This window comes from Protopterus annectens, chromosome 9.part0 (assembly GCF_019279795.1).
Source record: "Protopterus annectens isolate FY-2018-M chromosome 9.part0, PAN1.0, whole genome shotgun sequence".
Classification (NCBI taxonomy): Eukaryota; Metazoa; Chordata; order Ceratodontiformes; family Protopteridae; genus Protopterus; species Protopterus annectens.
In genome coordinates, this window is record NC_056743.1 from 621,702,443 (window position 1) to 621,719,918 (window position 17,476).

Consider the following 17,476-nt stretch of genomic DNA (forward strand, 5'->3'; position numbering starts at 1 on the left):
GCACTTATATTTCCAATGGACACAGGTAACCTATAAACACTTCATCTCCCAGGCCCATGCTTACACTTATCAAGGGTATCAGAACTTGTCAGAGATTCGGGCTGCATGGCTAGGCTTAAAAAGGCCCTTGTGGTCTTTAGCCTAGTAAACAGCTATGAACCTATGAACAGAGCCTGCTGTGAAAGATGAGAACTCACAGTCGCATCTAAGAACAAGATGAGGAAATATGACGAAGAGAGAGGAAGCATACTCCTCAGTGCATGTGCATGTACTAAGATGCAAGAAAAAAACAGGCAAGATCACTGTGATGAATAAATCTGTATTTTCACTATAAAAAGGAGTGAAATGGGAGTATAATACAACAGAAAAAATGGGCAGCAACCAGAGGAGACTACACAAGGGAAGCAGGAGATGTAAGGACAGAAGGGGGAGAGGGAGGTATTAGCTTTTTCATTAGATAAGTGTCTATTTGTCCATTCTTTTTTTTAAATAAGGAAAAGTTGTGTAGGATGTAAAGGACAGTAAAAGTGTCATTAGAGGCTAACTGTAAGTAGATGGGGCAAACACAAAAACAAATAACACAGGCAAAGACTGACAGAGGAGGTGTTGACACTCAGAGGGTGGGGAAGACAGTGGATTCAGAAATGCACAAAGTGAGGCGCTGGAGATGGGGAGAAATGGACATTAAACAGGGTAGCGTATTGACACATAAGAGGGAACATCAGGAAGGAGGTTAGGTTGGATATGGCCTTCCATATTGCACTACTTGTGCAACACACATGGGGAGGTCAAACAGCACCCTGGCTATCCTCTCCACTGGGCCCTGCCTGAGGTGGTAATGGTGGAGATTGGCAGTGATATGACTCTACATAACATATAAAAACTAATGCAACTACCTTTGTTTTTTGACCAACACAGGTTTTATGCTAACAGCACTATTCAAACCAGGTTTTAAATAATTCCCTAGCCTAATAATCTAATTATATTCTATACACTCCAAAATATTATTCAAATCCTCCCAATGTGTTTACAGAAAATGTTTACATAAGGCATTTACATGTATATTCCTACATATGTCTGATTTGTGCTCGACAATACATTCCCTAAACTTTCGGCTACATCTTCCAACATAGAAACAGAGGCATTTTACACAAGTTGCTAAATACACAATATGGATAGAATTACTTGTGGCATAACAGTCAAAAGTATACATTCTTTTTGTACATGGGTGAATAAATACATCAATATATATATATATATATATATATATATATATATATATATATATATATATATATATATATATTGTGGTGCTGCGGTAGCGTTGTTGCCTCACAGTAAGACGCTGTCAGGTTAGATTCTCAGCTAGAGCGTCTTCTGCATGGAGACATGCGTGAATGGGCGTACCTTCGTTGAAGGTTGTGCGTCAGGGCTGGTAACTCGGTACGTAAAAATCAACTACCAATCATTAGCGGACCGCAGTTCCGCTGTGGCGACCCCTAACTGGGAAAAGCCGAAAGACACAACAACAGTATATCCTCTACAACCTCCCTTATATAAATGTCCAGTCAGGCACAAAGTGGCCCATATGCAGCAGATAGACGAAAATCTTGGATTCTTTGCTGTACCACCAAGCCACCCTGCAACAGTCTGTGACCTTAGAAGCCATACAGGTTTTGCAGCATAGAGCATCTTGATAGTGTGACCTGTGGTGGGGTGTGCATAATACAGCACTGCACATGTTGGCATTACAGGGTGGCATGAAGATGTAAAAGATGGCACATACTGTATGCTAAGTGTTCATGCCTAATTATGTGTGCATATTTTCTTTTTTTAGTACCTCCATTGTCTACAGAAGTAGTATATGTTGCAAGATGTCCCTGCTGAAGTAATTGAGTTGCCTGCACATGCTCAGTGTACTTCGCAGGTGCTCATGTGAGTGCTCTAGAATGAACAACCTCTTGTTGTGAAAAGTTCATTAGCATATTACATAGCTAAAGGAATTCAGTAGCATTCATTAGGTAACACCCAATTGTCATAACTACCTTGCTCAGTGACTCTAATTTATATGATATAAAGTGCATCTGCAGCCAAAAAGATCATCACACCCAAGATTACTAATTGGCAATCTCCCAAACCGCACTCAGGAGTGCATAAACTTTTCTCATCAGGAGATACACTTTTCTTCTTTGTGATGAATGTTTCAACTTCTTAAATTTGTACTTTCATGATAAGACTTTAGCAGGAATTGTTTTGAAAAACTGCATTGTCAATGTACTGTGTGATTGTGGGTGTGAGGTAACATTTGCAAGCTACTGCTGCAGTAAAATGTATCAACCAAAAGGGGGTTACCTTGGGCTAAATAGGCGCAAGTGAATAAGCATATCTACAATAAGGTCCCACAACATATATTTTGTAAGTTGTCTTGCAGATGTGAAACATAGCAGAAATACAACTCTAAAGGTGTCTTTTGTGTATGCAGTTGTTGCTTAAGGTTGTACAGGAACATGAAATGCCCTCAGTAGAAGTAGGTCCTGATTAGGTTATTTGCATTCCTGCATGTAGTCCATACCTCTCAATTTGCAGACATTCAAAATAGCTGCAAAGGCTGCTGAAAAGTAGGTACAGCTAGCCACCCAATTCTTGTTGGACTGTGGGCTAGTACTCAGAAACACAAGTTTAAAAACTGAGTGAGTAAAATATAAGCATATTATTAAATATAGAGTAAAATCGATTGACTTTAATAAATGGTATTGGAAAAATGTACTTCACGCAGTCATTTATTTTGGTTTCTGAGAAAGGGAGATATAACATATGCGTCTTCTTTCTGAAATCATTGGTGCCCCTAGTATTGTGGATGTGTACTGTGGTTTCTTGTGGTCTAAACAGCTTCAAAAGTGTGTGTGTGTGTGTGTGTGTGTGTGTGTGTGTGTGTGTGTGTGTGTGTGTGTGTGTGTGTGTGTGTGTGTGTGTGTGTGTCTGTGTGTGTGTGTGTGTGTAGGAACTCATTTCCAAAAAATAGGTACATCTACTGAAGAGGCAAATCATTCCAGAAGGTAGGAACGCTCCTCCAAAATAGGTACAGTTGAGATGTCCGACTAGTTCTCATATGAATGCTACACTGCCAGTGTGTGTAGACATTTGTTTGGGGTGAAGGGTGGAGATTTGGGGAAGATACTTCCCATAGCATGCAATTGATGTATACGGAAGCAGCATTCTGCAGCACAAGGGTACATAAACTGTAGGGGGGTATAGTGCTATGGCTTAGGCATACATCCTTTGAGCGTTCTTCACTAGCTGCTTTACAGATTGGTATATAATTAATGCAGAGAAAGTGTAATCAGGGCTTTGGGCTGCAACAAACCTGCAAGATGCAAACATAGAGTACGTCTGTAGAGCTGCATGTCAGAATTTGGAAGTGAAATGCTCATCTTTCTGTCATTTGAAGAGGTGACTCTTTTAGTGCCTGCAGGTTATGTCCCTTCCTGCACCCATTATCCCTATCCATATACATTATCAGACTAGTCGATTATGCATACAGCTGTAAGAAGTCAAAAACACGCCATGTGCTAGGTCAGCTATTATCAGTCCTCAAACAGTAGTGTTTTAGTTGTGGCTATTACCTGATGCTGTCAACTGCAGGCTGAATATGCAGTATATATTCTCCACCTTTTTCCTGTTGGGCCACAACATAACGCAGCTATATAAACAGTGTCTGTGGGAATGCAAGTGTGTATGTTACAGACAAATATATACATACACATATTATCTATTATAGACACCCACTAGCAGCACACAGGCCAGTAGAGTATATTAGCAGCAAACACAAGCTACAAAAATGTAAGTTCTGACATGCACAGAATGCGATCTTGTTGCAGACCATCTGTCTCCGTACTTAGTGGATGATCAACCATAATAAATCTGACTGGCCTATAGTGACTGTATCTGGTGGGATGTGGGCAATGACATAAATGCTGTTACTATGCAGTACAAAAACTGCAATCAGATCAGATACTGGGCCACTGACATGATACATGCTGCCAAGGAGTGTGTTGGATACTTAGGGCAATGGGAGGGGGACGGTTGATTGAACCGTATTAACACAGACAGGAGTTTTTAATCAATCTGCATGGGGGTTGGTGTCATCCATAGACTACAATGGAGTGCTGGACATTGGCACAGAACTACAGCGGGCTCCAAGAATCACTGTGGGAGATGCTCAGGTGTTCGTCAGTTATGCACCAGGTTACTGCATATCAGATAAAATTTTACTGTACTGCAGATTACATGTTCAACCCATTTTTTATGTAAGAATATCAGGACTTCAGACTACAAGACCACCAGTACAAGGTAAGGTCAAAGTTATGATCTACCACTATACACAGTAATCATTTATTCTGAGATTAAAGTAATGGTGACAGGTCTCACTGTGGGTATTTCCGTGTGCTGTCATCACAGCTGACATTTTATTAGGCTGCTCCAGCATGGATATACTGCTACCTGATGAAAGAAATGGCTTAGATTCCAACAATGATGGCAGTTGAAATTTGGCTTGGCCAGGGGCATGGTGTCAGTGTCAGAGACAGGAAATGTGGAATCCAAATCCCCAGCCCATTTATGAGACCATGGTTTTTGTACCTGTCCTATCCCAGAGGCACAGGAAGACACTGAAGGAGGGCAGGGAGCTGCATACAAGTCTAGCTGAGAAGGCACGTCCCCCCTGCAATGCAGTCATCCTTGGTTCCCACCAGCTCCACTAAACATGGGGAAGAGTTGGGTAATCAATAGAGGCAATTGGTACTGTCCCCTCCAAGCTAGCTGTATGTCCACAACCCAGAGAATGCACAGGGCCATCATAGAGGGACAGACTAACAACACCTCAGTCTTCAGAGATGGTACATTTTACAAGGTCTGTGAAATGACCTGAAGGACTGCATGTCCCCTACTTATGAACTGATCAATGTGTTCTATAGGCAGAGTACATGCACCAGGTCTTCCTGTGCACACAGGCAACATACCTGATGCAGTTCTTGTGCCTGCTGCCTATTTGCCTCTAGTGCTGAGGGTAGTTGTGGAAGGGGGGTTAAGTCCAGCATATACCAGTGCCACAACTTCCACTTCACTGTCTATTATGGAAGTCAGTAGAGTCAAACATGGACTTCCATGTGGGTGTGGAGCTAATACTGCAGAAACATATTGTAGGGGTTGCTGTTTTTCACATTGAAGTAGCACTCCTTCCTCTAGCCAAGGGCTGGATAGTGCCTGCAACCCTACCAAGACAAGTATGCGTTTATGGACTAGGATATGCACAAAATGTACACACATAGGTTCATAGGTGTGTACTATGCTAATGGCTCTGGAGCCTTTACAAGCCTAGCCCATAGGATTATCCTGGCATCGTGCCACCCAACCTTAGTTCCCAGTGCATCTGTTGAGTAAAGCTACTGGAGTGATCCCTGGGGTGAATTTTCCATTTCCCATGCCCTCATCAAGATTTCTCTAGAAGAGGGCCAGTGAGGTGCTCTGTTTGACATGTATGGGAAGTCTGTTCCATAGCATGGGCAGTCTCTGGGTTATAAACCTGTTCCTCCAGCATGTTTTGTTGATTGTGGTAATGAGGTTGCGGTCTCTGGAGCATGTGGTGTGGAGGGATTGGGATTTATTTAGATGCAGCATTTCTAACAGAGCTGGATCAGACATGGCTTTGTAAGTCAAGCAAAGATCGCCTCTAAGTAGGTGATATGAGACAGACAATAGTTGGAGTTATTTTGAGTCTGTCCATATAGGAAAAAGGTTTAAGGCCTAGGATCCTCTTTGTGAGGTACTTTTGTGGCCTCTCCAGTTGTTGCAGGTGTTTACATGTCCTCTGGATGTCCTGTACTTGTCTATAGAGCTCACCACAGTGCATGAAAGTTTGCTGAAGCCATATCCCAGCAGGCACACATGTGTGCACAAACACACCCACACACACACACACACACACACACACACACACACACACACACACGCATCTCCAATGGTTACATCCACAGAATTATTACCAGTGTGCCCTCCTTGCCCAGTGTAACCTAGGTGCTGTCCAACCCCACCAACTGACTCACACAGCACCATGTTAATACTGGTCAACACGTCACACACACAATTTCATGTGAATGACACTGGATACTGTGTCTCTCTCACCACCTGTGCAAATAATGATAACTGTGCCCTACCCTGTGTATTTTTTTACTTGGGTATGCTATGTCTAATGTGAAGTGTGACCAGTCTCGGCATGAATGAGAACAGCATGGTTGTAGGTTTACATGTATCAGTTTTAGTGTTCATTAGTCTGGCCCATATGTGCAAGCCAGCCACTACCTGTCTACTAGTACCATGTATACTCTGCCTGCTTTTGACTGCCATAGTCATTCTTGCGGCCATTTCCAACACAGCCTTCTCATCAGGCTCATCTTCCACTGCCTGGTGTGTTGGAACTTATACTTTCTGTTGCAACTGTTTCTTCAAAACTATGTTATGTAACATTGCACACATGACAAGGTCATAAGGTCATATTGTAGGGCACCATCAGATACATGCAAGCAGGGAAAGCAGACCTTTGGCAGGCCAAACATATACTTGGTGATGACCTGGCATTTTTGTACCTAATAACTGCCATAATTTGTGGATTTCTGATAGGCATCACCATCCATGGCTCCTGGGCATATCAGGGATTTCTAATAAAATGTCACTGGGGAAAATCACCCCACAGAAACCATTAATATAGATTGCATGTGCGCCATATGTGGGAGTTGTGTGTATGGACTGGATGGCATGTAGGCACATTGTAGATTATACCATATGCATTACAGACCACCTGACAGTTGATAGAGTGGTAACGTTTACCAATTACTTATCTCCTTCCCTGATCACCAGCTGGGGCTTTTATTTCAATGTGGGTGCAGTCTGTGGCTCCAGTATCTCAGGGAAACAGGCTATGTCCTAAAGATTCTGCATAGTGTTGACTGTCTCCTCTGTGATTAAAGGAAACTACATATCCTCCTCTATATGCTGTAGCATGGCATCTGTGAGCCGGTAATGTATTCTTGAGGCAAATGCCTTAGATACTCTTATTGTGTTTCCTATTAGTCACAGGAAGCAGGGATAGCCTTAGGCTGATTGCACCAATTTAGCTGAATATGACCACACACCAGAAGGGGCTCCAGATTATGTGACTATGCCTCCACCTAGTTCCAGTCCTGATCTAAAACTGTTAGAGACGTTTATGGGGTGATGCAGCCCATGGTTGCTCTTTATGTAGCTGCAAGAACCTCCTTAGTTGAAAGATGCACATCCATCACAGAGAAAGGAATTTCCTCACTTGTCGTCCTGCTTCTATACTGGGAGGCCATAGTGGTGCAATGTTAGCATTGTCATCTCACAGCAAGAAGTTCTCAGGTTTGATTCTCAGGTGGAGTGCCTATTGTGTGGAATCTGCATGTCCTCCCTGTGGTTGTGTGGGTTTCCTCCCACATCCCAAAGACATACTGTAGGTGGATTGGACACTCTTAATTGGTGTGTGTGTGTGTGTGTGTGTGTGTGTGTGTGTGTGTGTGTGTGTGTGTGTGTGTGTGTGTGTGTGTGTGTCTTCTGTTGAAGGTTGGTCATCAGGCTAGCAACTCAACACTGTAAAGCTCTACTGACAATTGTTCTGCAGACTGTTGTTACATTGTGGCAACCCCTAACTGGGAAAAGTTGAAAGAAGAAGACCTACTCCTTAGACTAACTATGATGCTTGTTAGTGGAGCAGACTACATTACCCAGTATGCAAAACACCAGTGAAGGCTTGTCTTTGTGTTTGCTAATTTTTGTGAAATAATGGTTTAAAGTGTTTGACAGTGCTGGAGCAGGAATCTCGCAGTAATCAAATGCCAATAAATAAATAAATAAAGCTGGTGGTACTATTATTATTAAAATTTATCTTTAGTCTTCTGCCACTGAAGTGGGAGCAGCAAATTCAGAGAGAGCACTACACTGAACAATCAAAGAGCTTATCTGATGTAAGAATCATCAAAAATAAGTCTGCATATATGAGCAATCATGTATACTGAAAAGCAATAGCACGAAGGCTAAAGTGCTATTACTTGTCCAGTTTATTTTAGCTCCAAACAAGTTTGTAGCCAAGAACATTTACAGCTATAATGAACTGCATAAGTAATAGAACCTTAGCCATCCTATTATTATATTTTCAGTAGATACGGTTATCATGTGTTTCAACTATCTCTCATTTGACCTTATATTTTTATATTGTCCCTCATAAAATCATTGATTTTTTTTTTTGGTAAATTGCTGATGATTACAGTTCTTCAGTAATGCCAGATATTAATAATGACAGATTTTGTAGCTGGAAAAGGGATGCACAAACATCTACTCTGTCTTGTGCTGCTGCCACTCGCCCTTATGTACTGCACACTCAGCATCATTGTTTCTCTTTCGTTTTCTGGGAATAAAGTTTTGAGATGCCCCACCACTGACACAGCAAACCAATTAGAATGTGAGCAGAAAATTCCCTAATTTCAAAACACATAAAGTAGTGTGTTGTAACCTTGCAGAAATAAAAGACTGATACTCCTGTGACAGGATTAAGTGCTGGAGACTATCTTTGGAGGAGACTCATGGCAGGAGAAGTAACTTCTCAATTGCAACTGTACTGATTTCTTTGGCAATTTCCAAATTCTAGCCTTAGTTAATATCACTTTACAGATTTCTGAGTTGGTGGCCAATTTGTATGATTTAATCATGACCAGATCACAGTCTATCATTAATTCAGTAGCTGGCTCATAACTATGAGCCAGATTAAAGCATTATACAAAATACTAAAATTGATTCATGCAAATGAATGCATTAAAATAGCTATTTTTCTTAAAAAAAAAAAGTTGCTGTTCACTGGAAACTGTTTTAATGCTGTAGTGAAGCGAAGATGTAATTGTAACTTAAGTGATCAGGTGACAAGCGGTCATGCTGCTGCTCACCCTCGAACAGCTGACCCCGAAGAATAAGTACAAAGCGGACAGTGTCTTATAATGAGAATATATTTGTTTCTTGCTTCACTGATGTTACTTGTGGCTGTGCCGCAGCTGAATGTGCAAGCAACAAGTAAGCATCTTTAGTTTCAAACCTTTTATTTGCAGTACATTGCAAATCAACCATCTGTAGTTATGTGCAATGGGAATTTAATGCTGGTGCTGGAACCAGAGACAGAGAACAACCTGTTTAAACATGCACGCTTGAAACAACAGTTCTTCAAAATCTCTTTGCTGAGTTAGGAGATCAGCAAAACTGTCTGCTGACTATCAGTATGTTGTTAAGGTTAGGTGGATTGAAGTTATGTGTATTTTTCACCCCTCAAATGCTAACACTGAGTATTTTGCATTCTCTGGTGTTTATCTTTAATATAGCATGTATTCCTGAAACCTAGTCTGAAATAACATTAAGTCTATGAGTCCATGGAGAGTGATGGTGGGAAAGAGAGCTGGAGGGGACAGGAGGGATAGAGCTAGTGACTGCAGTATGATGGTTTAAATTTGGTCCCACAATTTCTAAAGCCAGCCCTAACTGGAAGGTCCCTGTAGCAAATATTCTCAAAGTCACAGATACTGTAATATCCACAGGGAAAGGTAGTCCATGAATCCCATGAAACTGCAAGTGACGGTGACATATCTCACTGTGCATGGTGACTCTGTCCTCATGGTAATGGTCCACAATGTCACTGTTGAGAGGGACATGGATTGTTAAGCACTGATGGGAGACACAGCACCTCTAAAGGTAACAGTGCTACTGTGGCTACCAGTGGCAAGTACAGCTGTTACATATAGACGTTTATTTTATTTATTATACCCCATACATCATTCCACAGTTTTCTTCCTGTAACTGCTGGATTTTACTCTGGAAAATAGCTCTGGAGCTAATGCATATTGTTGCAGAATATATACTTCTCTGAATCACTTCACCATACAGTTTATCCTCATCTGCATCTGAGGAGCCCCTCATTTTAATAATGTTGCTCCATACCGCATCATACTACCATTAGCATACTGTCCTAAATGCAGGATTTTGAGACCTTCCCTAATATGACTCAGTATGTTTCTAACAATTGCAGACACATTGTCTACTGTAACACAAAAAATTATTCTGAATCTCTGGTACAGTTTTTACAAAGATTCCAAACACAGGAAGATTAGCTCAGGATCCCATACTGAGGAAGTAAAGTAGACAGATTAATTTCTGTGTCACATTCATACTACGCATAACACCCTTACTTATATCCTCCAAGTAGCAGGAAAACACTATATAGAAAAACTTTAGTTCATTGTACCTGTAAAAAAGAGGGAGGAAAAACAACAACAAACCAAACTTAAATATGTTTTATTTGTTCTTTATATATGCATTTACTTCCTGTGTCAGCTAGGTGAACTACTAACCACAAGTAACATTTTCAGATGTAGGAAAGTAGCCAGGACTGTTGGAATGATACAGACATTTCCAGAATGTAGCTCCCTGCGATGTAGGTCTACTTTTCTGTCCTTGGTGGTCCACCTTTCAATATGGCAAACCTCCTCAATATTGAAGAAGAAATAAAAACTCCTGAAATGAAAGACTTAAAAATGAACCAACCACACATTTGAAGAAAAAAAAAACATTAAAATAAAACCACAAGATAAATATGTCATTTTAAAAAGTGTATATTGTGACATATAAAGTTTATGCCTAAATTACACCCTTTTCTAAGGCCAAGAGAATAACATAGCAAAGAAGCAGAGGCAAACAATCCAGGAAGCTGTAATAAATAAAAGCAAGCTCATGTCATAAATCTGCAACCCCACTTTGTAAAACAATATTTTTACAGATGCAAGGAATAGTTGGTTCCCACTTCGTGCTGCCTGTGCTCTCTCCACTTGCATATCTACAGCTCAAGGTGGCCCTTCACATCCCCTGGCATAAGTCAGTTCATCCTTATCATATTTCTCATGTCACTTCTGTTCTGCAGTGAAGTGAGTATCATCTTCTATAATTTCTGGATATACCACTGCCCCCATCCAGTGATGGGAGTAATCTGTTACAATAAGTAATATATTACTGTAATATATTACAATTTCTAGTAACTAGTAATATAACTAGTTACTTTTTCAAAATAATAACTAGTAATATTAATATATTACTTTTTTTAGTAACTAGTAACTTAAATGTGAGTTACTTTTGAGTTACTTTTGCTTAAACCAGTGGTTCTCAATGTGGGTGATATAGCCTCCTAAAGAGGGATGTAAAACTTCCTGGGTCCCTATATAGTATGAATAGTAATCAGATGTTAGGAGGTAATAGACACTTTAAAATGGCAATTTGGATAGAAAATTACAACATAATGTTGGCACAACTCATAGCACGTAGCATTCAAAATAGATCATTAGAATTAGTATGCAACAAAATGTACTTCATTTTCTTTAGCACTGCAAGGAGGTAAAAGCTAATGATGACCAGACTCCAGCCATGCCCTGGTACTGTGGGACTCTCACCCACTAAAATATCCCCTAACACTGGACAATTTTAGCCTGCCAGAGATCATATCCCTGTCCTTGCAGTATAATAAATGGCATTAGTTCTTCATAGCACCATCAGTCGGAATCAAACTCATCAGTTGAGCACCCGATGCCCCAACCCACTGCAAAAAGCAGGACGCTTCAAGTGGATCTATGATCAACCAACTTTTGTCCTGACAATATTTTATGTTCTATTTAAAATACTTTTTAGGTTTTGATTTTTAGTTGCTGAAAATAGACAAAATGTGGTTTGGTTTAATTATTATCTGTGACTGTCTAGCTATAAAGACTAGTCTTCTTCTTCTCCTTTTGGCTGTGCCCATTGGGGATCACCACGGAGGATCATCAGTCTGCAGAACAAGTGGCAGTGGAGTTTTACATTGTTGAGTTGCTAGCCCAGCATTCAACCTTCTTCAGAAGGCACATGCATGCACACACACACACACACCTAAAGCCAATTTAGAATGTCTAATCCACCTGCAGTATGCCTTGGGAATGTGGGAGGAAACCGGAACACCCTGAGGAAACACAGTCGAACACAGGGAGTGTAGATCATAGTGTGTGATTGTACTTTTAAAGCCACTGTAGTTCATGGGCACATGCACAGAAAGTACTGAGCATAAGCAAGTAGAGTGCCATTTTGTGTAAGCAGCTGGAGTGAAAGCATGTATGTGTATAGCAGTCAGTCAGTTAGGTAGTTTGCTTAAGTTTTATGTTCCAGTCATCCATCCTGATGTGTTTGTGTGTAATAAATATCTTAACTGCACACCCAAGCCTTGTGATCTTATTTGAATACACAAGATGAGTGACATGTTCTCAGAATGGGATCCGAAGTCAAAACTTCTTAAAACCATGAGGCGCACAGTCAGAAATGGAGGAATATACAAGAGTTGCTCAAACGACTGCAAATGACTCGTAAACCGGTCAGAAAATATTTCCAGGTTCTTAAACTCATTTAAATGATTTTTCCCTCAATGAATATAAAGCAAAGCATTCCAAACAAATTACTGAATAAACAAAATGTTCAAAATTGCGACATACTGAAAAAAGTGCTTGAAATAATTACGAAAACATTTGAAACAATATCAGAATCATATAAAATGTTCAAAAAAGAGAAAACAACTGTATTTTTTCACAATGTACTACTTTTTCACATTAACTAAAGTTATTCAATGTATCTAAAGTGTGCAAAGTGTTGGCAGTGTGTGCAGTATTACAGTAGAGTCTTTTCAAAGAGTACAGTTATTTCAAAGAGTCTGTTATACAGTTGACTATAATTACAAGTACTTGGTGTGTGTTTGACACTTATTTGGCATGGCAGATAGATTTCACAGACCTGATCCAGTTGTGTTTGATAATACTATTGCTGAAAACTGGAGAGAGTTTGAGCACGAATATAATATTTCATACAGGCTGCTTTTTCTGATAAAGATGCACATACAAAAGCATTTATTCTGCTCAATTTAGCTGGTTCAGAAACCATTGAGAGAGAACATTCATTTGTGTATGCACCTGCTGTTAATGCTGAGAAGGGAGAAGACTGCCATATTGTGATACAGGCTGAAACGCGGGAAGACTCTGAGTGCTTAAAACATAAATTTAGAGAAATGTGCAACCCTCAAACAAATATTATAGTGGAAAGGCACTATTTTACACAATAGATCAAAAGCTTGGTGAAACTTTTGCAGCATATATAACTGACTTGAGAAGTCAAAAACTTGCACATTTCGTGATCTGAGAGATGAGTTGATAAAAGACAAGCTTGTGTGTGGTGTTAATAATGATGCAGTGAGAAAGATTTTGCTCTGAGGCAGTGATTTAACAAAACAAAATCACAGAGATTTGACAGATATATGATTTTATAGAAAAGTACACGAATATGCCTATGAATGATAAAAACATGCTTGCAACTTCTTCCAGCATGAATGTTGATAGTATGCAGCACACTACAGCTGATATTTGGACCCATCAGAATCATAGTTTCGTGGTGTCACCATCCACTGGATCGACTGTGACACTTCAAAGAAAGTCAGCTGCTTTGCCATGCTGCAGATTGCAGGGAAGGCATACCTATGATCTCATAGCATCAACTCTTGAGAGCATTCCCATCAAGTACAAGATAGATCAAAAGGTGTGTGCAACAATTACTGACAATGGCAGCAATTTTGTAAAGGCTTTCACTGTCTTCTCAGAATGTGAGAGATCTGGGACTACAAGCATTCTGTCCCAAGATGAGGATGATGATGGTGAAGTGATTTACAAGAGAATGACAGCCACGCTGAATCAGTCAGGGCAAAGCAAGAACACCTATTCACTGCCTCCCCATCTGAGATGTGCAGCACATGCATTGAATCTAGTTGCCATGCAAGATGCTGAATCTGCTTGTAATGATGCACAATATAAAAATACCAGGCCTGCAGAAATTACCTTTGTTGCTGAGTTTGTGCAAGCAATGCACCCCTGGCAATGGCGCTGAACATCCTGAAGTCAGAGCTAAAAAGCTTCATGGGAATCCTGATAACCATCATTACATGCCTGAAAAACAAGTTGTCCGAAGTCAGGCAGTCTGTGAAACTTGTTGTGCCACTAGTTGATGCTCTTCTTAAAGGCATTGAGGCTCAGTTCAATCATCTTCTGGAGCGTGAATAGTTCATTCTGGCTACCATAGTGCATCCACAGTTCTGTTTGTGATGGATGGACACTGAAGAGCAGAAACTCAGAGGCAAGGCTCTGCTCCTTGATGCCATGCAGAAACTGGATGAACCTGCACCTGGGTCATCTGAAGCTTCTGCATTAACTGTCAAAGACAGCTTCTTCACCTTCAAAGAGTCGACGCCAGCCAATGTCAGCATATCTTCTCAGATAGACATGCATCTGGCTGACCCTTTCTGAGAAATATCTTCTCTCAACAATTACCTAATAGTCAAGAAGATATTTCTGAACACTAATACAGCTCTGCCATATAGTGCATCTGTTGAATGCCTGTTCAGTCTTGGTGGACAAGTGCTGACTGTGAGAAGAAATAGACTCACTGATGAACACTTTGAAAAGTTGCTCCTTCGAGCCAACAGAAATGTGTAGTCATTGTGAATAGTTATATAAAGTGATATTTTGGTTGACGTTGTTGTGTTAACAGTCTTGTTAGACTTATATGACATTTTCTGTAAGCATTTTTGCATCCTCAGTATTTGTTTTAGCAGATTAGCCTAATGTACATTGTTGAAAATTTGGTGGGTTGTAACTTGTTATGGGTCTTGTGTTGCTGGCAGTGTGTACTTTGGTTTAAATATTACATTGTGACTCTCTGACTATAACGACTACTGTCCACCTGTGTCCCAAGGTCTCTTATCACACTTTCGGTGTTAAGTAGACTACCACCTATGTGGTAGCTCATGGGTACAGAGTTTTTACCAAAGGGGATGACAATGCACTTTTTGGCATTGAGCTTGAGGCCATGGCTTTGACACCAGGCATCTGTCTCAGTGAGGCCCTTTAGTAGGATGTCCACATTGTTAGGAGTTTTGATTATGGCTCCTAGTTTTCAGTCATCTGCAAACTTCATTAACCAAAGACCTTCTGTGTTAGCCTGTACTTCAGAAAAGTAGATATCAAACAGGATAGGACCCAGAACTGAACCCTGTGGTACTCCACTTATCACTGGTCTGAAGTCAGATTTTGAGTCTGCTACTTTCACAGTGTGGGTTCTGTCAGTGAGCCAGATGGCAACCCATCTTGTGACATAGGGATTTATACCTAGTTTAGTGAGTTTATCTATAATTCCAGAGTGGGGGATGGTGGCGAAAGCCTTGGCATGATCTAGATAGGCTGTGTGAACCACCTTTCCCTCGTCTACGGCTTTGGTGACTGCTTCAAAGAAGTCTATCAGGTTTAGAAGGCATGACCTGCCTTTTACAAACCCGAACTGGGTGAGGTCCAGAGTTTGAAGATTACGAATGTCTTTGTTTATAAGTTCCATGATGATACGTTCCATGGCCTTGCAGACCAGGCTCATTAGTCTAATGGGGTGGTAGTTCCAGGGATCCGTGATGGCTCCCCCTTTGTGGAGTGGGATAACCATCACTGTGCACTATTCAGTGGGCACAAAGCCTGAGGTGAGGCTATAATTGAACATGGTGCTTAGATGGGGTGCCATTTCAGTCTATAGTTTGTGGAGAACACAGCCAGGGATGTTGTCAGGTCCCATGGATGCTGTGTTCTTGGCTTTGGAGAGTGTGGTTTTTACCTGTTCAGCCATGATTACAGGAACTTTGTATTCTTCCGGTATGGAGATGGGCCCTTTAGGGGGTGAGAGGGGGGTAAAATTAGCACTGAACCTATCTGCCAGGATGTTGGCAATATCAGTTGGTTCTGTATATTTAGTGCCATTGTGCTGTAACTCAGAGCAGATCTGAGTGTTGCCATTGCAATTCTTAACATAGCTATAGAATGCTTTGTGGTTGTCTTTAGAATCAGTGGTGATTTTGTTTTCATAAATAGCTTTGGAGGATTTTATGAGGGATCTCAGCTTCTTACTAAGGCTAACCAGGGAGTTCCTCCAACCATGGGATTTTACTCCTTTTTGCAACAGTTTCTTTCTTCTGTTGTAGAGTTTGTTTATGGCAGGGGACCACCAGATTGGCTTCCTTTTTTTGGAGGATAGCTTCTTGGTTCTGTTAAGTATAGCACCATCCATGCACTCGTGTAAGTGCTTATAAAGTGCATTTGTGTAGGATTCAGCAGTCGTACCTCTATTATCCATCTGCATCGGTATTGTGAAGTTGGCTTTGGAGAAATTTTTTATGGTGGTTTCCCTAATGGGGGGTGGGGGTGGGATGTGGATGTCTAGGGTGATTAGCTTGTGGTCGGATCTGACCAATGAGGATTTGACCTCTGGTGTGGAACACTGGTCACCCATGTTGGTAATGACCAGGTCTAGGATATTGCTGCCCCTGGTGGGGCTGTGAGTAAGCTGATCCAAGGCGTTGGAATTTATAAATTCCAGAAAACATTGAGCCAAAGAGTTGGTACATGAGTAGTTTTCCCAGTTAAGAGTGGGGTAGTTGAAATCACCCATTATTAGGGTGTTAGGTTGTACCCTAATATTTTCCAGTGTATCAAGAAATGAGGAGTGGGAATCCTGGGGCATGGTGGGAGATCTGTAGCAAGTTACAATTTGGATTGTGGTCTTGCCTGGAGTTTCAAATATTACCTTGGATTTGCAGATATTAATTTTCAGGAGATTAGTTTCCTGGGGTGAGTCATGGTAAAGAAGACAATGCATTATTGTCTTTGAATCCTTCACATAGCTGCAAATTAACTACTATCTGACTCTGAATCCCAGTGAATGAATTGTGTGTGTGTATATAGACCTAGTAAAGGAGTATACAGATGTTAAAAAAATGTTTATAAAAGAGAGGAACATAAACATATCTATCCTGGGTTGCCATTACATTAATGTGAAAGATTTGCGCAGAACTAATGTACATGTTACATGTAGTTATTTTTAGTTATGTATTAAAAATGCTGAAAATAAGACTGCTGTCAAATACACACATACACACTTATTATAGGATCATAGAAAGTTACTAGGCTAATGGCCAGAGTGCCCTTACAAACCTAACCAAATTTTACCCTTGTTACCATGATGAGCATCTATTGCCCCTTATTAGTCAAAAGCTGTTACTTTCCTGTCACAGAACCAATGTTACCATAAGCCGGTTAGAATTTTATGGATCTGGCAATCTCAGGGCACAGATTATTTGACATATCAGGAAGTGGAGCTACAGCAGATGCAGAAGGTGGGGGGGTATGCAAGGATTCAGTGTTAGCTAAATATGTACCAATGTTGATTCATACTAGTGCCTTCCTCTGCATCATCACCAAGAATTGTAACTGTCAACACTCAA

General features: G+C 40.7%; 1 protein-coding gene across 2 annotated transcripts in view; it reads right to left on the reverse strand.

Annotated features, from left to right (window-relative positions):
* Window positions 1–10,425: 10,425 nt before the first annotated feature.
* The window catches only part of LOC122811374 (proteasome subunit beta type-7-like), a 271,817-nt gene continuing 264,766 nt past the window's right edge, over window positions 10,426–17,476 (reverse strand). For both annotated transcript variants that reach the window (XM_044083180.1, XM_044083181.1), the window contains exon 10: window positions 10,426–10,620. In XM_044083180.1, the coding sequence (XP_043939115.1) occupies window positions 10,547–10,620 (74 nt within the window). In that variant the 3' untranslated portion in view covers window positions 10,426–10,546. The remainder of the gene's footprint in view (window positions 10,621–17,476) is intronic.